The sequence below is a fragment of the Alexandromys fortis genome, unplaced genomic scaffold (assembly GCF_014885135.2).
Source record: "Alexandromys fortis isolate MF-2015 unplaced genomic scaffold, M_Fortis_MF-2015_v1.1 scaffold_26, whole genome shotgun sequence".
NCBI lineage: Eukaryota > Metazoa > Chordata > Mammalia > Rodentia > Cricetidae > Alexandromys > Alexandromys fortis.
Window position 1 is genome coordinate 11,141,574 of NW_026067894.1, and position 21,118 is coordinate 11,162,691.

The 21,118-nt window shown below is 45.2% G+C and overlaps 1 protein-coding gene and 1 pseudogene across 1 annotated transcript in view; both read right to left on the bottom strand.

Annotated features, from left to right (window-relative positions):
• Positions 1–3,802: 3,802 nt before the first annotated feature.
• Positions 3,803–4,560, bottom strand: LOC126509845 (60S ribosomal protein L37-like; annotated as a pseudogene).
• A 3,254-nt stretch (positions 4,561–7,814) lies between these two features.
• The window catches only part of Snrnp40 (small nuclear ribonucleoprotein U5 subunit 40), a 31,916-nt gene continuing 18,612 nt past the window's right edge, over positions 7,815–21,118 (bottom strand). Inside the window, exons 6-10 of the mRNA XM_050155764.1 lie at positions 19,159–19,279; positions 15,457–15,539; positions 14,243–14,304; positions 9,786–9,889; positions 7,815–8,292 (exon numbers count right to left, since the gene is read on the bottom strand). Coding sequence (XP_050011721.1) covers positions 8,243–8,292; positions 9,786–9,889; positions 14,243–14,304; positions 15,457–15,539; positions 19,159–19,279 — 420 coding nt within the window. The 3' untranslated portion in view covers positions 7,815–8,242. The remainder of the gene's footprint in view (positions 8,293–9,785; positions 9,890–14,242; positions 14,305–15,456; positions 15,540–19,158; positions 19,280–21,118) is intronic.

Consider the following 21,118-nt stretch of genomic DNA (forward strand, 5'->3'; position numbering starts at 1 on the left):
CATCTTCAGCCTACAGGGCCATAGTATTCAGCAGACTTTTCCACAAAGCAATGGTGCCAAATGTAGTAAAGAGGCCATTTGTTGGTTCCCGGCAGCTAAGCCCAGAAATAATCACATAGAAACCATATTATTTAAATAACTGCTTGGCCCATTAGCTCTAACTTCTTATTAGCTAACTCTTACATATTAATTTAACACATTTCTATTAATCTATGTATTGCCACATGGCTGTGGCTTACCAGCTAAAGTTCCAGCATCTGTTTCCTGCAGGGCTACAGGGCTTCTCCCTGACTCTGCCTCCTTTCTCCCAGCATTCAGTTTAGTTTTCCCCACCTTCCTAAGTTCTGCTCTGCACAGGCCTAAGACAGTTCTTTATTAACCACTGGTATTCACAGCATACAGAGGGGAATCCCACATCACTCTAATCCTGACTCTCCAATGGAGGAGCCAAGATGATCGAAAATTCAGAGCTGATCTGGATTACACAGATTCAGCCTTACAGAGCACCCTAAATGGGGTCCCCGGCTGTAGCTCAGTTGATTGATAAGTGTTTGCTTTAGCAAGCACAAAGTGCTGGGTTCAGTCCCTAGCATCACATAAAGCAGGGTTCAGCAATGCATGCTTCAAATCCCAGCTCTCTGGAGACAAAGGCTGGAGGATCAGGCATTCAAAGCATCCTCTGTTATACAGCTAATGAGAGACCAGCCTGAGGTACATGTGACCTTGTCTCAAAGCGTGTGGGGGAGGCTGGTGAGTTAGATGAGAAGGAAAAGGTACCCACCCGTCTTTAAGCCTGACAACCTGAGATTGAACCTTGCTACCCATATGTTGGGAGTGGAGATCTGACTCCTGCCAGTTGTCTTCGTGTAAGCACACACACACGCACACATAAAGAATGAATACACGTTGAGAAAAAAATATCCAGAAAACTAAATAGCTGGACTTGGTGACACTTACTTGTCTCAGACTTGGTGACACTTACTTGTCTCAGCCCTTGAAAAAACTAAAAGCAGGAGGATTGAGTGGAGTTTGGGTCCAGCCTGCGCTAAATAGTGACTTTCAATCCAGCCTGGGCTATAAAAGGTAACCCTGCTTCAAATAACACCAAATAAAAATTTAAATGTAAGTAAAGGACATTCCTGATGTTAAAATGCGTGTCTGGCATGTACAAGGGCCAAGGTTCCATCATCACAACAAACCAAAGATCCCGCTATCATTTAAGAGCCTGCAAGGCTTTAGTGGATTCAATGCCAGTCACTAAAGAATAAACTGAAACCAGGTGGTTGAGGCACACACCTTTAATCTTAGTGCTCCGGAGGCAGAGGCAGGTGGATCTCAGGGAGTTCAAGGCCAGCCTGGTCTATGAAGTGAGTTCCAGGACAACCAGGACTATTACACGGAGAAACTCTGCCTCAAAAAACAAATCAAAACCAACCAACCAACCAACCAACCAACCAACAACAACAACAACAACAACAAAAAAACCCAAACAAACCCAATCAAATTATTACACCTCAGTAGCTGGCTCTATAGTGGGATCATATTAAAAAAAAAAAAGAAGAAAGAAAGAAAGAAAGAAAGAAAGAAAGAAAGAAAGAAAGAAAGAAAGAAAGAAAGAAAGGCATGGGGTGGGATGGAGGACAGGGCAGGGCTGTACAGAGATGGAAGGTCAGGATCCTAAGTGGTGCTGCAGAAAGTGACCTCTTCCGGGCTGTGGAGCCCCGAGTCTCCCGCACAGGATCTGCTGACAGCTGAGACAAATCTCCTCTCCCACCAGCCCTGGGAGGACACATGGGCTTTCAGCTCAAGTAGGCCCTGAGGCCAGCTGAGCGGGGACGTTGAGGGATGAGGTGAGGCCCTCTCCCAACAGCCCCGCACTGCTGCTGAGCCTCCATCATGCTGCACCCAGCTGTCCCAGGGCCAAGAGCAGAAAGCCAGCAGATGGAGTCAGCTCAGGCCAGGCCCTCTCTGATGGGATTCCCGTTCCCTGCTGGCTGGCCACTGCGTGTCATTTTCTGTCACCAGGTGTCTGTTCTTAGCAGTCCGTCGGAGCCTGAGATGGCCATCATAGGCTCTCAGGAAAGGCCATCTTAAAAGCCCTGAGTGCCAGCGCTGAGAAGGCCCGGAGATGGCTCGCTGAACAGTTCTATCTGAGAGCATTTGAACACCCAGGGCCTTTTCAGGGGGTTATTTTACATAAAGTTCCATAGTCCGCCGGGCAGAGATGACCATGCGCTTCTATGGCTAAGCTCCTGAATTTATGTCCAACCAGGGGCTTTGATAGATGTTCTAGAGCTCACGTAGCACAGGGGAGAAGCCAGTGGTTTTCTTGCAAGACAGTGGATAACGGGGTGTGTGTGTGTGTGTAGGGGGGGTGTTACCGGTTTTATGCTGCCCTCTGCTGTAGTTACAGGATGGCCAGCACCAGTGTTCTCAGCTTTGATTGCCATTGGAGCCGCCTAAGGAGCTTTCCTGAGGCCCATGGCCAAGATTCAAGTTCAGTTGGTCTGGAGCTCAGCCTGAGTCTGGGCTTTTAAAGGCTCCCCAGGTGATTCCAGTGTGCATTCAAGACAAGAAGCAGCCATTAAAGTCCACACTGCGGTGTCTGGAAAGGATCCAGCTGGGTGAAAAGCCGGCTGCCCTCGTACTACTAGCGGGATGATCTTGGGTAAGTAACTTCCCTTCTTTGAACTTGTTGCCCCATGGGATAATGCAACGCACAGCACCGAGCCTCAAAGGCCAGCGGATCGTGATAGAGTAAACAGGAAAAGCCTCTGCAGTGGCCCTCGGAAGGATCAGAAAGATCAGCGCTTTCTGAATACAGTGCTTCTCAAAGGTGAAGCAGCTCCACCAGGATGCTGCGGGCTGGGAAATGTATTTCAGCTGAACGCTTGCCTAGCATATGAAGTCTGAGGTTCAATTACCAGCATTACAAAGAAATTACAGATTGTTGAACATCACCTTCTCCTTAAGCTGCTTCTTCTTCCTTCCTTCCTTCCTTCCTTCCTTCCTTCCTTCCTTCCTTCCTTCCTTCCTTCTTTCCTCCTCTTCCTCCTCCTCCTCTTTTAGACAGGATTTCTTTGTGTATCCCTGGCTGTCCTGGAACTCACTCTGTAGACCAGCTGGTCTTGAACTCACAGAGATCCTCCTGCCTCTGCTTTCTGAGTGCTGGGATTAAAGGTATGTGCCACCACTGCCTGGCCTTTAGAATTTGCATGTTTAAGAAGTTCTGACTGTTGCTGCTGTTGCTGGCCCAGGAAAGTCCACTTTTAGAATCACTGCCCTATGGTTATAAAATACTTCATAGCGGGGCTGGAGAGATGATGGCTCAGTGGTTAAGAGCACTGATTGTTTTTCCATAGGACCTGGGTTCAATTCCCAGCATTCACATGGAGACCAGTTCCAGAGGATCTGATATGATACCTTCACACCAATGCACATAAAATAAAGTTAAATAAATTATTTAAAAATATTTGCATATACCGGGCGGTGGTGGCGCACGCCTTTAATCCCAGCACTCGGGAGGCAGAGGCAGGCGGATCTCTGTGAGTTCGAGACCATCCTGGTCTACAGAGCTAGTTCCAGGACAGGCTCCAAAGCCACAGAGAAACCCTGTCTCGAAAAACCAAACAAAAAAAAATTTTTTTGCATAGCATTCCTGAAGCCCTGACTTCAATCACCTCTATGGAAACAAAATAAATAAAAGAGCAGGTTTTCTCAACAGCATCACGAATGACTGTTTTTCTTTTTTTTTTTTTAATTTTGGAAACCAGAACATTTATTTTATGACAGATTGAAATCCTCAAGATGAACTGGATGCTGCAACAGCAGCCCTCTTGGGTTTAGGGGTTGTCCCTTCACGGAATCCATGCCTGAATCTTCAGTAGACAATTTTTAGGTGCCTCATCCGCCCAGTCCCGGTGGTGTTTCGTCTCTTAGCCCTGGCACTCCAGTTATACTTTCTCTTGCGCTTGGCAGGGTAGCCGCATTTGCCACAGGTAGACTTCTGAAGGTGGTAGGCCTTAGAGCCACAGCGGCGGCACAATGTGTGCGTCTTGTTGCGACGCTTTCAGAAGGATGACGTCCCTTTAGTCATCTTGCTTCTGCCACCGAGGCCAAAGAGACCGGACGAGTGACTTTCTGGAGCAGCAAATTCTCTGTGTGGCCTTGGTCTCTGCCAGACACCCACAGGGATCTTCAAGTTCCATCAAATGTCCCTTAAGGAACAAAATTGACCCAAGTTAAAGAATAAAGCAAGAGGGCTGGAGAGATGGCTCAGAGGTTAAGAGCACTGACTGCTCTTCCAAGGGTCCTGAGTTCAATTCCCAGTGACCACATGGTGGCTCACAACCATCTGTAATGGGGTCTGGTGCCCTCTTCTGGTCTGCAGGGATACACACAGACTATTGTATACATAATAAATAAATGTGTATGCCCCTCTGAGCAACCAGGGGGACTAGGGAAGGAAGACAGAGGCAACCTGTGCTCTCATGAGCTGTTTGCAAACCAGCTGTGGGGGCACTGGAAACAGACGGTACAGGGGCCACGGGCTAGAGGAGATAATTGTGGCGGTGCACGTTTGTGTGCAGAAAAGATGACTTAAAAACCCGCCTCCCTCACAATTCAGCTTACAAAAAGCCACCCAGTGAAAAAGAAGTTTGGCTTTAAGTGCCCGCAGTATTAAGTGCCCGAGACTGAAGTCATAAAGGGAAATTAACTGAAAGCCAGAGATGCCATTACTCATTCGGGAGCAATCTATCTCTCCCAAAGTAAGGAGACAATTTTCACCCCCTGGAGATGTTTTATTCTTAAATCTTTATTCCCAGGCTAGGGCTTCTGTTCTCTTCAATCCTAAGTGGTACGGCCATTTCCTGCTAATGGCTCCTACTCAGCCCCGTAAGAACTAAGAAGGACTGAAGGGGTTGAAGGAAACACCCTCAGCCTCTGAGCCCTTCCACCCTTCAGTCACCACCGACTCTTCAAGGGACCGGGAGGCCTTTGAGAGCGCAGTGCCAGAGGCTGGTGACATGGCTCCATGGGGAAAGGCGTTGCTAAGCCTGACAATTGGGGTTCGACCCAAGGGCTTCACATGGCCAGAGAGAGCCAACTCCAGGTTACTCTCTGACCTCCACATGTGCATCGTGGTGACCCATGGAAAGGTGGATGGAATCAACTCCACTAACCTGTCCCCTTCACATGTGACACAGCACAGGTCCCCACACGTACACACCATGCTTACACACACACAGTGAGGTGAGAAGAAGGGGCTGGACTGAGGCATGTGGAACTGGTGTTAATAAGGGTTAAAGAGGGCTGGAGGATGGCATTGTGGCTAAGAGCATTTGCTGTCTTTTCAGAAGACCTGAGTTCGGATCCCAGCACCCATACCAGGTACCTCACAATTGCCTGTAACTACAGCTCTCCAGGATCCGATGCCCTCCTCTGGCCTTTGTGGGTACTGCATGCACGTGATGCACATACAGATAAACAGACACATACACATAGACTAAAAATTAAAGGCCTGGAGAGATGGCTCAAAGGTTAAGAGCACTGCCTGCTCTTTCAGAGGTCCTGAGTTCAATTCCCAGCAACCACATGGTGGCTCACAACCATTTGTAATGAGGTCTGATGCCCTCTTCTGGTCTGCAGGTACACACACAGGCAGAACACTATACACAAGAAATAAATCTTTTTAAAAAAAAATCACATTTAAAAAGGGTTGTTAACAATAAAATAAAAAAAAATAAAAAGAAAAAAAAAGGGTTGTTAAAAAGCTAGTTGTAGGCTGGAGAGATGGCTCAGTGGTTATGAGCACTGGCTGCTCTTCCAGAGGACCCAGGTTCAATCCTGGCATCCACATGGCAGCTCACACCTATCCATAGCTCCAGTTCCAGGGGCTCCAACTCCCTTGCGCAAATATACACGCAAGCAAAATACTGGTGCATGTAAAATAAAAACAAATTATTTTAAAAAAAAGCTACTCGTGATTTCTGAGGAATGAAGATCAGGCTGAAGACATTCGGGACCACGTTTCTCCTGGAGAAGGTCATCATAGCCATATAGGTAATTAATTAGTGCCAGGCCAGATGACAGCCACCATTCCCTTCCGAGACACTCGCCCCTGCGTAGTGAGTTCCTTTCTTCCACTTTGTTCCCGTTTTGAGGCAGGGTTTCTCGTGTCTGTCACTCTGTGTGGGTTCAGGCCAGTTGGCCTGTGAGCGTCTGGACAGTCCCCATCCCCAGCTCTCAAATTGGTGTGCCAGTGTTTGGGATTATAAATGAGTCCCACTGCATCTGGATTTTTATTCCGTTTCTAGCACCCGAACTCAGGCTGGCCTCCAACTAGCTATGTAGCAGAGGATGTCCCTGTCTCTGGATTCCAAGGGCTGGGATTACAGTTGCGTGCCCTGTCCTGATAGCACAGTACACAGTACTCTGTATGGTAAAGGCTCAAAGTAATGAAACCAGGTTCATGTTGTTTACCGCTCCCCCCTCCCCCCCCCCCCCGCCATCTTTCCCAAATATATCAGACGAGGGGATAAGTCTGTGAAACACACCTTGGGGGACTTCACTCTACAGGCTCAAGTACCCGAAGTTTCCACGCTATGGGATTTGCTGCCCCTGTCTCCAAGCACACTTCTCTGGCTCCTGAGACACCCCCACCCCCTCAGGTTTGTGTCTGGTTTTAGACAGCCCTCCTCGTTTGCTGTCCATACGCAAGCATAACCACAGCATCCAGGATGCTTCTTTGTTCTCTCACAGGCACGATAAATCGCTTCCCCCTGTGTTTCCAGTGTGCTTTATTCAAACTTCATTCACTGTATTAAAAGTAATTGCTCTGAGAGCTTTACTATCCTGCTGACTTCTTCATTAATAAGTTAAATAAATCTCGGGCATGTGCTCAGTTAAAAAGAAAGTAGTTTATTTCCAACAATATTTTCTACTGGTTTGTGCACTTCTCATGAGGGCAAGGACAAGATCTTTCCCGTCTCTGTCCTCAGCAATGATGACTTTGCCTGTCACATAACAGGGCTTGGTGGTGTTGAATGACTATGTTCTAAACCCACGGCAGCATCCTCTTTGACTTATGAAAAATATGATTTAAGTTCATGAGCCCAAAGTCTAAGCCAAACATGCCCAGAATTAATGAAGATAAGAAGACTTTTGCTTTGAGATAGAAGGTTAAAAAAATATACATTCTACTTCCTTGGGGCAGATGGATTCATTAGTGCCTGTCTGTGTGCTGGACAGTCAACCAGAGACCCAAGGGAGGGAGGAAGCTGTCTTAGTTTCTAGAAGGCACACGACAGCGTTTCTCAACATCCCTGTCAGATCAGCAAAGTCAGACAGGTAAACAGGATCATAAAGAGTCTCAGAAAATGCCACAGTCAAAGCCTAGGAAAACACCCATCTCCCACTTAGGCTGCTCATGAAGCTGCATTCTGGCCAAGGGCCCCAACTGGGGCTGCCACAGCTCTGTTCCCCAGGAGCCCCGAGCACAGGACTGCTGCTAAGGAAAGGGCTTTGGGCAGGAGGCAGAGCAGACAGACCCAGGGCCAGGCCCTTCTGGACCTCATTCATCACCTTCTGGACGCTCTGCTTGTAATTACAGGAAAGTATCTGCTACTGATAATTACACCTTGTCATTTTCACAATAGTGAGGAAACCTACAACAGAAGGGGGCGGGGGACTCCAAGTAAACAGAGTCACTGGATCGTATCTACCAGACATATACTCCTGTGACTTACAGCAATCAAGCCTCAAGAGAAAAGACAGCAAGAAGTAAGAAATCTAAGCCACAAGGTTCTTGTAAAAAGGTTATCTGTTTGGATTTTTAATACAAAATGACTCAAACAAGAAAGAAAAATATCATACAAGCCAGTTACTCAATTTAAAATAAACAGAAAACAAATTCAACAAATTTTAACTGACATTCCCTGTTTCCAGCATAGGTTAAAAAACAGGAGACCTCAAACCAATGTTTGTCCCTCTGAAGAAGTCTTATTTAAAAAAAAAAAAAAAGAAAGAAAGAAACCAATCCCTGAAATGTGGCAGGTGGTACCAGAGGCCACAGCTGTTCTGTAAATGGGGTACAAATGGTTGCTGGAGTACGGCCATCACCTCCAGCTGCTTGCTAATGACGGTCATCTGACGGCAGGTCAGCTTGGACACCATATGACTCTGGTCATAATGTAGCATGAGCCTCAGGTCACACAGCTGGGGAGCCTTTCATCCCAAATCTTCACTGAATCTCACCCATATACAGCCTCTTGTCACTGGATGCTGAGAGGACTAAGGGAAAAAGAACAAGACAGGAGAAGTGAAGGCTTGGGAACCCTTGGAGCTCAAGGGCCCTGTGTCAAGAGACAATTGTGACATGTGTGACATGTAAGAGCAATTGGATTTAGCTTGAATTCTCCTAAACACGCACACAGGAAATTGCAGCCTGGCTTTTCAATCCAAGCCCCCTTGAAGCCCCAAGGATGGCTATGCTATGGGAACCTCATGCTCTTCTAAGTCAGACACACACAGGTGCAGGTGTATGCGCATGTTTTCGGGCTGAGGCTTTCTCAGACAAGGTTCTCAGTCTCTTTATTCACTGGGCTGACCTAGAGCTTGTGATGTAGACTGCTAGCCGCAAACCTCTAGGAATCCTCCTGCTTCTACCAACCCAGGGGTGGGATTACAAGTGTCCACCCACTCAGTCAATATGCTTCTGCTTGGTTTTTTTAAAATCTATATATACTCCTGGAGAAAGGTAACATGTTCTTTCTTTAAATTTAAAGCTTAACTAATCAAATTTATTATAATTTTAATCTACACATTCACAAGTCATTCTTGTCTACAGTCCCTCCCACTCCAAGAGAGTAAATTATGGAGAGAACCTGAACTGAGAATGTCAAAAGAACTCAAGTCTTTTAGCCAGCCTTCTCTGAGGTGAGAACTGAAGCCAACCACCATCTAGGACTGCAATTCCAAGATTGGCCTATAGATGGCAGCAACTCCCCCTGAAGATGCCTGCATTCCCTTTAGGCACGTTAGCACCCCACTTAAATGCAGAGTAAACTTTTCTGAAATAAACTGCAACACTACTACTGTTTCATACTGACTCTCCCTGAGATCCCTTCCTGTGGTTTATGTGCTGGGTTCCTCCGAAGAGCCCAGTATTTGGGAAACTCAGGTAGGAAGATTCCCTCAAGTATGAGATCAGCAGGGGCTACACAATGAACACCAGCCAAGCCAAGGCCACAGTAAGATCCTAGCTGGAGAAAACATACTTTTAGTTTTGCCTGGTGGTGGTGGAGAACACCTTTAATCCCAACCCTTGGAAGGCAGAAGCAGGCACATCTCTGAGTTCGAGGCCAGCCTGGTTTACAGAGCTCCAGGAGAGCCAGGACTACACAGAGAAAACTGTTTGGAGGCTGGAGGCGGGGGGGGGGGCGTTTCATCCGAATCTTAATGTAATAAGAAAACCCTAGGTTGCTTTAGCACTGGCATCCCCCTTTATGCTGACAAATGCCTTCTCTTACGGCCAGCTCCCCACCCCAAAAACAAAAACACCAGACCAAACCAAACCAAAATAACAACAACAACAAAAAAAACCCAACTCCCCACAAAAAAAAAAAAAACAAACAAAAAACCCCAAACCCCTGAAAACCCCACACCAAAATACCTCAAAACCCAAATTAGCACCGGATTCACACAATAGCCCTGCCTGCCTCTGTCCCTCAAGTCCCAGGGAGAGGCTGCTTTCTCTTCTGTAGCAGTCGCAGATGTGGACTTACTGATAGGCTCATCAGGGTGGAACGCCACTTCATTGATGGAGCCAGCATGGCCAGGCAGCTTATACAGGATCCTCCTGCTCGTAGTGTCCCACACATACACGAACCTGCAAGGGGCCATAACGACAAGTGCAGATCCCTTAGAGGTAGGTGAGGACACTGGTCTTGAAGTGAAATGGGAATGTTTGTTTATTGAACTATACTCTGGGTTTTAGAAACTAGGACTCTACCAAGTAAATAAAGAATATCTGGTGGCTTAAAACCAACCAAATCCTGAAATTATAGAAACATAAACATATCCATGTTACTCGTACAGCTTGCTCGTAATAGGCTGCAAACGCAGAGTCAGGGGAAAGGCACAAACCTAGGTATACTTTTACTCTAAGACCCACACAAGCTAGGCACGGTATGTATACCTGCAACCCTGCCATGAGAATAGGCCAGCCCAGGATATGCTGTGAGATGTTCCAGACCCTCTACCTGTTGGGGACTGCGGACCACCAGGCCCTGAATTTCTTGTAAACAACTTGTTTTCCTCTGCTCTAAGCAGCCTACAGCTGCTCTGAACACGAGACCCTGATGGCAGGGGAGTGGGTTCTGGTGAGTCTGCAGCTGAAAGATATCAAGAGCTGGGGAGTAGCCAGAGCCCTATATAAGCTGCCCCTGAGCACAATAAAGTTTTTGTTTTTTTGAGACAGGTTTCTCAGTAGCTTTGGAGCCTGGCCTGGAACTAGCGTTTATAGACTAGGCTGGCCTCAAACTCAGAGATCCGCCTGTCTCAGCTTCCCAAGTGCTGGGATTAAAGGTGTGCGCCACCGCTGCGCGGCTAAAGTGGGCATTCTTTTTTTTTTATAATTCGAACTAAGGAAATGTTTTCTTATTTATTTAATATGTATAAAATATTCTGTCTGTGTGTATGCCTGCAGGCCAGAAGATGGCACCAGACCTCATTACAGATGGTTGTGAGCCACCATGTGGTTGCTGGGAATTGAACTCAGGACCTTTGGAAGAGCAGGCAATGCTCTTAACCTCTGAGCCATCTCTCCAGCCCTAAAGTGGGCATTCTTGTATCAAGGATGAACCATGTCCCCAAGTCTCTGTCTGTGTGCGTGTGTTTTTAAGTCTCCAGCACGGTTCCCAGCTCACGTACCGTCTCGTAGTGCGGGTGCTACATCTACCTTCTAAGCAAACAACCCTCATAGTCTAGGCTCAAGAGCAAATGAGTAAAAGCTCTTGAGTAGTTGGGCATATTGGCGCACACCTATAGACCCAGCGCTTGGGAGGAGCAGACAGAAGAATTCAAAACCATCCTTGGCTACAGAAAATTGTTCTAGACAAGAGACAGAACCCTACCCTTCTCTGCCTCTTAGCCGGTGCTCATGCCCTCTTTTCTGTCATGCACAAACCACTGTCCCTCATGCCCACCAAGGGCAGAGTGGCTGGCAGCACCGGAATCAGAGAAGCCGGGAGGAGCTCCAGGGCGGATTCACTAGCTAAGTAATCAGACAACTGTGATGGGGAATCTCTGTCAACCAATTAACTTTAAGAGGAGGGACCAAGTTAGGGTGTGGCTTTCTGGGACCTGGAGAAAAAGGGCATGCCCCAGGTGCGCCCTCTCCGTGAGGTTCCCTCGCAGCATATCCGAGTTTGGATTTCTTGTTCCTATTTCATGAGTTTGCCCCTTACAATAAATAAATATATAACTGTTCTATCTTTTAGCTACCTTGTTTATTTCTCGAACCAAGATAATTCAACGCAACTGCTTCCTTTTTTTTATAGTGATGGAGAAAAAGTGAATTTATAGCTTACTGAGAAAAATAAGAATATATGCAAAGTATCTGGCACACAGAACTAATGATTGCTGTTGTTATTATGAGTACATGTGTTATAAAGCTAGAGTCACATGAAATCAGCAGCCTGGCTAGTGTCTGAACGGGGCTGTGGAGGGTTAAGTGCACACAAGGAAGTGATCTATCTGTAGGCAGAAGGGGAAATCTGCCAAAGCCAGACTCAGCTGGAAAATGGGTTTCTGAGGTGGATATTATCTCTCAAGTACACAGAAGCCGGCAGAAGCCTGGCTCTCCAAGGGTTTACTTTAAGGCCTCACTCTTCATGGATGCCAATTACATGCTAAATTTAGAGGGTTCCTTGTCCTCTCCACATTTGGGCATGTCAACATTTGGTAGAAACCAGGTTACTTATGTAATAGAACTGCTTGCTTACTTCAGGCTAACTGTCGAGGTGGACTGTGAAATCCTGCCCAGCCCAACAGAGGGGATAGGCCTTGCTTCTGACCAAGCCATGCACCCTCATGTAAGGAATGGTGAGAAGGAAGGGGAATGAGAGGACACTGTAAAATGGAAAATGTGTGTTGGGCATTGTGGCTCATCATCCCTTTAGTCCTAGCATTTGGGAGGCAGAGGCAGGTGGCTCTCTCCGAGTTCCAGGTCAGCCTGATCTACAAAGAGAGTTCCAGGACAGCCAGAGCTACACAGAGAAACCATGTCTTGAAAAACAAAACAAAGACACAATTCGGGGCTGGAGAGATGTGGGTCAGTGGCTAGGAACACAGGCTGCTCTTCTAGAGGACTAGGGCTTGATTCTTAGCACCCAGATGTCTCTAATTCCAGATTCAGGGAATCCAACATCCTCTTCTGGTTTCTATAGGCACCCGACATACCAGTGGTCCACAGACATTCATGAAGGCAAGACACCCATATAGGTAGATATGGCTAGATAAATGCTTTAAAAATCTTTCAAAAAAGATAAATAAATCTAAAACAATTAAAAAAAGATACAATTATAAGGGGAAACATACCACTCTACAGAAAATGATACAAAAATACTAAGAATGCTTTCCAATCTGTGAGAATGCAAACTTCTTGTACTTTTGTTTTAAAAAGACAGAGTCTTACTATACTCTCCAGGACAGTCTCAAATTCTGACCCTGGATTAGTCTCCTGAGTGCTGGGTTACAGGCAAGGCTCCTTGACTATTTCCTAAGTTTCTGTGTGTCTGGTTTTTTTTTTTTTTTTTTTTTGAATTTGCCCTAGGCATGAAACTTTGGCCACTAAGTCAGGCCTCTAGCTAGGATGAACAAAGGACTGCTACCTGCTCTGCCCTGGCTGATGTGGGAACAACACCACCAGGGAGATGTCTCTGCCCATTGCCAGGGGGTAGGGTTAAGTTTTCTTTATCTTAATAATAGAAAATCTCTGAGATTCTTCATGGTAGCTTTTTAAACCTCTGAGACTCAAACCATTAATATAGCACTCTTTCCCTTAGCTATCCACTTGCCCCAAACACCCTGAATACTTGTCCAGTTTTCCTGACATTAAACTTGATCAGGAGGAAAAAAGGACTTAAATCCTTTAATCCCAGCACTCGGGAGGCGGAGGCAGGCGGATCTCTGTGAGTTTGAGGCCAGGCTGGTCTACAAGAGCTAGTTCCAGGACAGGTACCAAAGCTACAGAGAAACTCCATCTGGAAAAACAAAAAACCAATATAAAACAAAATACACAAAAAAGCAAGCAAGCAAGCAAACAAACAAAACAAAAAAAACAAAAAAAAAAAAAAAGAAAGAAATCCAAGCACAAGCCAGGTCAGGTGTGGTGGTGCTTTAAAGTCATGTACTTGGGAGGCAGATGCATCTTTGTGAGTTCAAGGGTGGCCTGGTCTACAGAGTAACTTCCAAGACTAAGTAAGAGCTACATATGGAGATCACATTCTGAAAAAACAAAACCAAAAAAGTTTTTAAGCATGTCTCCATAGGGAATCCTAAACTGTGCTGAAAGCTATGAGCTAGGGCAGAACCCTGCTTACATGCCCCTACCAGGAGTCTCCAGAGTTCCACAAGCCCAGTGTCCTTGGCCCTCAGATTCCCTAACTGCACCTGATTTCCTCCCAAGTACACACCCACCAGGGACAATTAAAAACAACAGCAACTGATGGTGAATTCTCTCCCTTCTATCCCTCACAACATAAGGCCATGAACCAGTTTAAATTCACACGTAAAAAAGTCCTGGTTTATTAATTTGGCGGACACATCAGCCCATTTTGCTTAGCAATGCTGGCACTTTCCACTGAGCCCAGATCTGGCTCTAAATCATCATCCGTACTGGCAGCTATGACCAAATGCTGGGCTGAAACAAAGGCGTGTGGCCAGAGCACTATATAAGCTGCCCGAGTTGGCTTTCTTGTATCAAGGGTGACCCGTGTCCATGTCTCTTTCTGTCTGTCTCTGTGCGTGTTTTTAAATCTCCAGGCCCAATTCCCGGCTCGCGTACCGACTTATAGTGGCATGGCTCTACAGGAGTAGTACTGTAGAGTAGAGCAGACGCTGTGCTTTACAGGGTGCCCCTTAGTCACATGGGCAAAGACGCATTTGTCTTCACACCCACACTTTAAATGCGAGATCCGAACAGCCACATCATTCTCTACCTTACTCCAGGAGCCCTTACCTGTCTGCTGAGCCAGCAGCTATCTTGCTTCCATCAGGTGACCAAGAACACCGCAGGAGGTTCTGTAAGGAGAGGGATGTACAAGACAGTTAATAGGCCAAACTCCTCTTGCTATACTAGGAGTCAATTGACTTTAAATTTTCTACTAGGCTTTGAGTGTCTCCCCAGAACAAATATCAGCTAATATATCCCTGCTCAGAACAGCATGCTTTGTAATTTTACTTATTCTTCTTCAAATACTTATCTATTCTATGTGTATTCTATGTGTATTATTTTAGGTGTTTGGTCTGCAAGTATGCCTGAGGTATGCCTGGTCACTGAGGAAGCCAGAAGAGGGAATCACATCTCCTGGGAATGGAGTTACAGACAACTGTGAGCTGCCAGGCGTTTGCTGGGAGTCAAGTCCTGGTCCTCTGCAACCTCTGCAAGAGCAACCAGTGCTCTTAACTGCTGAGTCAATTCTCCAGCCTGCTTTGTAATCTTATACCACACAAAAAACTAGATGCAGAAATGCTTAACCTACAGTTATTAAGAACAAACCTGGCAACAAAAATTTGTTCTGTTTTTAAACAAAGGCTCCCTTTGCTCTACTTATCTTGATCCTCATTAAAATGTTTTAAAATTTTATCTTTTTTTTTAAAATTCTTTTGCTTTATCTTGAAGAAAAAAAAACCCAAACCCAACAAAAATAAGATTTGATTTATAGGGTAAAACAATCTCAGTGAACTCGCAAAAGAAAATCATTAATCTCTTTTAAGAAACTCAATGCTTTAAAAAAAAAAAAAGCAGCTTCCAAAAGAGCTGATCAGATACATGAGGATTTGAGAAAAATTCTCTTGGACCATCGTGACTACAAGGGGAATGGGTATGGACCCACAGCTCTAACAGCAGGTATCTGGTAACAGCAATGGGAGTCAGGGTCCACAGACACTGATTTACAGGGTTGAGATTCCTAAGGAATAAAAGGTCAGATGCCCTGTTAGGGAGGGAGGCATTGAAGCCACAAGTCCTACGAACTTTGAGGCAGAGGCGGAGTCTGCTCCTGGAAGAGCACAGGGACGCTGAGGCAGAAGAGAGGGCAGCTTCGATGACGATGGTTACCAGACATCACTCTTTCTCAGAGGGCCAACAACTCTTCACCCTTTAGCATCACTAAATAAATGTTTTTTCAGAGCAAATGGACAGGTACCAACCCCGTGGCAGGTGCCACTCACCTTCTCAAAGTTGTGCACATTTCCTTGAAATATCTTCACACATCTTTCTTTGGGAGCAAAGGGCCGGACATCCCAGACACGCACTACAAAGCAAAACCAAGCCAATCAAACAACAAACATAACTACAAGCCAGCAGCTTCCATGTCAGTAACAAATACTGTCTCCTGGTTAAGGAGGTCCAACATGACATAATACTAATTGCTAAGGCTCTTTTTGACTTCTTCCTTTTTTTTTTTTTTTTCCTTTTGAGACATGATTTTTCTGTTTAACAGCCCTGACTGTCTGGCAACTCACTCTGTAGACCATGCTGGTTTCGAACTCACTGAGATCCGCTGGCCTCTGCCTCCCAAGTGCTGGGGTTAAAAGCGTACGCCACCACCACCCGGCAGATAAGGCTCTTTCACTCTTCCAGTGGGGTCACCAATGATCATCCTCCTCATTAAGCTAAGGGCACAGAGGACGGAGAGCCAAGGACATAGAAATTGCAACGATGTAGTTAAATCTTCTTGTGTTTGTCTGCCTTTCACACACACACCCCACAGGCAGTTTTGGGGGGAGAGTGAGACAGATCATAAAAAATAAAAAAAACATTTTCCAAATGATTCCTCTGCCAATTCAGAATCAAATCCAGCAAAGTCTCAATATGACAATGATTTTGTTTAATCTAAAAAATTTTTTTGGAGGCTTGAGAGATGGCTTAGTGGTTAAGAGCACAAATTCTTGCACAGGACCTCGGATCAGTTTCCAGAACCCATATGGTGACTCACAACCAACCATCTGTAACCCCAGTTCCAGGAGAGCCAATGCCTCTGAGGGCACCAGCATGTACAGTTCACACACACACACACACACACACACACACGCAAAACATTCATATACATTAAATAAACTAATTTTTTTTGTGTGTATGCAATGTGCGTGCATGCTTAGTGTGCATTCATGCTTGGATACCAGTGGCTAACCTCTCTCTCTCTCTCTCTCTCTCTCTCTCTCTCTCTCTCCCCCCCCTCCCCCCCTCCCTCCCTCCCTTCCTTCCTTTATTGAGACAGGGTCTCATTTTATAGCCCTCCTGGGTCTGGGACTCTCTATGTAGATTACTCAGGCTGATTTTGAACTCCCAGAGATCACCCTGCCTCTGCTTCCCAAGTGCTGGGATTAAAAGTATGAACTATCATGCTCAGTTTTTACCTTATTTTTTGAAACAGGGTTCACTAAATCTAGCACTCACCGACTGGCCAGTGAGCTCCATTCCTAGGGTCACAGATGTCTGGATTTTACATATGTCCTTTATTAACTGAGCCATCTCCCCACTCATAAGAATCTAAACACCACTGACTGCTGTGATGCGCATCTGCAAAGACTCAACCTTTCCTTCAACTTGATGGGTGCTCTGACAGTCTAAACTTGAATAATATAGAAAGAAACCTCCACGATGAGAATCAGGACACACGATACTCTCCTCATGATATCCACATGTCCACCTCTAGGATATAGGAACATCCCCATCCACAGGGCACACAACACTGCCCCCCAACCCCAGGACATACAATACTGTCCCCAACCTCAGGACATATGAACACTGTCGCCACCCTAAGGTCCTGGGGATTTAATCCAGGCTCTCACATATACCATACATTCTTGCCTTGGAAAACAGAAACTCTGAATCTAATTTTGTAATGGTAATGCCAGGTTAAAATGAGACTATGTCTTGGCTTCCTGTTCTGTAAAACTAAGAAAAACAACAACAAAAACATCAGCTTTTTTTTTTTTTTTTTGGATACAGTCTTGTGTAGCCCAGGCTGACCTTGAATATGCAGCTGAGGTAAACTTTATTTTTCTTCCTTTTTAAAAATTATTTATTTTTAGTACATTGGTGTTTTGCCTGCATGTATGTCTGTATTAGGGTGTAAGATTCCCTAGAATTGGTTACAGACAGCTGTGAGCTGCCATGTGGGGAATTGAACCTGGGTCCTCTGGAAGAGCAGCCAGTTCTCTTAACTTCTGCCTCTGCCACCATCACCTAGCCTTTAGGTGAATCTCTGTGAGTTCAAGGCCAGCCTGGTCCACACAGTGAGTTTTAGGACAGGCTCCAAAGTTACACAGAGAAACCCTGTCTTAACAAAACAAAACAAACAAACAAACAAATAAATGCTTCATTTGGTGCCTCACATCGGGTGCTATGTGTATTGAGTCTTTCTCTGTCCCCCAGCCAGCTCCCAAATCATAACAAAGAGACTTCTTATTAACCATGAAGGCTAGGCTAATATGTTAGGCTTGTTTCTAAGTGGCTCTTATAACTTAACCCATTTCTATTCATCTATGTGCTGCCCCAACGCTCGTTTGCCTCATCTAAGCATCATCCTGCTTTCCTGCTTCCTCCTCTTCTGCCATCTCCGCCCTTCTTCCCAGAGTTCCCTCTGCCCGGAAAATCCTGCCTAGCTACAGGCTGTTTAGCATTTTTTAAACCAATCACAGTGACACTTCTTCATGGTGTACAGAAAGACTACTGCACAACAGCAAGGGAAAATCCAGCCCTCTACCATTTTACCTACATAGAAATGCCTGAATCCCAGGGAAGAGAAACGCTGTGTGTACAATAGTTCAGACTACACAGGAGCTTTGGGATTAGAGTCCTGGATTCTAGATCACCTCACCTCAACTGTCTTCTAGCTGACAGTGAAATGTCAGCCTCCCTTTGTCCTGGACTTTCATCTAGTCTAATATACACTTCCCTCTAATCCTTCTGTGTGGCTGGAGATTGTCCCCAGGGCTGCAAGCTAGGCAAGCACTCTCCCACTGATTTATCCCCCAGACTCCTGATCAAAATATTTTTAACAGATTTATTTATCTAATGTGTGCACGTGAGGGAAGGAGACTGAGCGAATAAGTGAGGGAGCACACGTGCTATGCGATGCATATGGAAGTCTGAGGACAACTATGGGAACTGACACTCTCCTTCTCCCCCGCACCCCCAAGACAGGGTTTCTCTTTGTAGCCCTGGCTGTCCTCAAACTCTGAGATCAGCCTGCCTCTGCCTCCCAAGTGCTGGGTTAAAGGTGTGTGCCACCACTGCCCAGCTGACTCTTTCCTTTCAGTACGGAGTCCTAGGAGCACATTCAAATATCTAGTCTGAACATAGGTAGCTTAATGAGCTCTATCACCACTTCCCAGCACACATTACTTAATACTACCTCCTGTGGTGATATTTTGTCTGTGATCTGACAGTTTTCTGAAGATCAGAATGTGGAGCTAGTCATACTATTTAGCCATAGAGGCCAGGCAGTGCCCAGCACACACCTTTAACCCAGAGGGATCTCTGTGAGTTCAAGGCCACCCTGGGCTACACAGGATTGAATCTGTCTAAAAGAGAAACAGAGCTCAAATAAAGGGGATCCCAGCACTTGGGAGACAGGAAGGGAAATGGCTGGGCAGAGAGAGGAATATAAGGTGGGAGGAGATAGGAGTTCAGAGTATTCAGTCTGAAGATTTGTAGAGGCAGGATCTCGCCACTTTCGGTCTGAGGATTCAGTGGTAAAGTCTCTCTAGTGGCTGGCTCCTTTACTTCTCTGATTTTTCTTTACGCCAATATCTGACTCCAGGTTTTTATTATTAAGACTAATTAGAATCTGTGATACAACCCCCACCCCCACTTTTACGGTCAACAGACACTAGTCCCAGAACATCTTTGTTCTCCAAAGTTACCTGTATTGTCCATTGCATTGGACAAGAGATAAGATCCCTCAGAACTTAAACTCAAGCCAGTTACAGAATCTGCATGGCCTCTCATGGTGTAGGTTAGTTTGTTTTGACGCAGGTCCCAAACCTGTAACAACACAAAACTGAACTCAGGATTCAAACTGAAAACTAGCAGAGAAATGCCAGGTGTGGTGGCGCACACCTTTAAGTCCAGCTCCCAGCACACAGGAGGCAGAAGCAGGCAGATCTTTGTGGGTTCAAGGCCAGTCTGGTCTACAGAGCCAGTTCCAGCACAAATAAGGCCACAGCAACAAGCAAATGAATAAGCCAAACACGTCAGAGTCTAGAGAGATGACACAGAGATTAAGAGTATTTGTTGTTCTTGTGTCTGGGTTTGGTTTCCAGCATTTACATGGTGGTTCACAACAGTAATTCTTGCTGCAGGGGAACGAGTGCCCCCTTCTGACTGCTGGCACCTGGCACACATGTGGTGCACATAATATGCAAGCAAAATACTCATACACATCAAATAAGGTGAAAAATAAAAAGAAAGAAAAATAACTATACAAACCAGATGACAGGCTTACTGGTCTATGTCTAATTTGAGTACTCAGGAGGCAGATGAGGAAGGATTTTAAACCCGAGGTCAGCTTGAATAACAGAGTTCCAGACTAACTTGGCTATGAGACCATCTCAAAAAATCATAAAGGCCAGGCGGTGGTGGTACATGACTTTATTCCTAGAACTCGGGAGGCAGAGGCAGACAGGTCTCTGAGTTTGAGGCCAGCCTGGTCTACAGGATGAGTTTCAGGGCAGCCAGGACTATACAAAGTAACCCTATCTTAGAAAGAAAGAAAGAAAGAAAGAAAGAAAGAAAGAAAGAAAGAAAGAAAGAAAGAAAGAAAGAAAGAAAGAAAGAAAGAAAGAAAGCGAGCCAATGGCACCCCTGAATTTTAGCACTTGGGAGGAGAAGCAGGAAGATCAGAAGTTCAAAGATACCCTTAGCTATATAGTGCATTTGAAGCCAGAGGTCTCAAAACTAAAAATTAAAAATAAAAGTAGACAAAGCTAGTTACAGTGATGTATGTATATGAGAACATCACTAGAGACAGAGGCAGGATTGCTGCAAGCGCCAGGCCAAGCAGGGACACAAACTAAACAAAATGAAAACAAAGCCCAAGATCATATATAGTAAACTCGAAACTGGAAAACAGTTAAGATTTTTCATCTTATGTTATAATATGTATACAGAAACAATGCGTATGTATGTACATATGTATGTAGGTATGTATGTATGTTTAGAAAAAAGAAAATATAAAGAGTATTTATGCAAAGAGCCCTTTGAGCCGCCTCTGGAAGACAGACACAAGAGTATCTGTCTAGGAGTTCTGCCCTTTGTTGTTTGTTCAACTCCAGAGCTTTGAGCACTACCATTGATGACATCACCAGCATATCTTCTGTCCGTTTGTCTTTTATACTTTTAGTAATGCTGGAGATTGAACGTAGGGCCTCAAGCACGCTAGGCAAGTGCTCTCCCGTTCTGAACAATTACAAATAGGAATGCTTTGCATATGCCTGGTACATGGCAGGCTCTAAATATTATTGAGCAGTTCCTAAAAATAACTCTAAAGCCAAAATATAAAAAATTTACATAATAGGCGATTAAGCAAATATGTAAAAATAAACATTAACAGGAACAGAAATAGTCTGGATGTCAAAAGGAAAAAGATTAGCAATTTTGTGAAGGTCATTGGTATTATAAAAAACTTCATTTAATACTGCCATGTAATTTTTCTAAATAAATAAAATATCTGACATCCTATAAAGCATGGCATTTTTTTAATATTCAGAAAGGAGTTAGGTACATGCACTGGTGTGAAAATAGGGCTGGAGAAGTGGCTTGGTGGTTAAGAGAACTTCCTGCTCCAGAGTAGCTGATGCATAGTAACCTTGTTCACCCACAGTG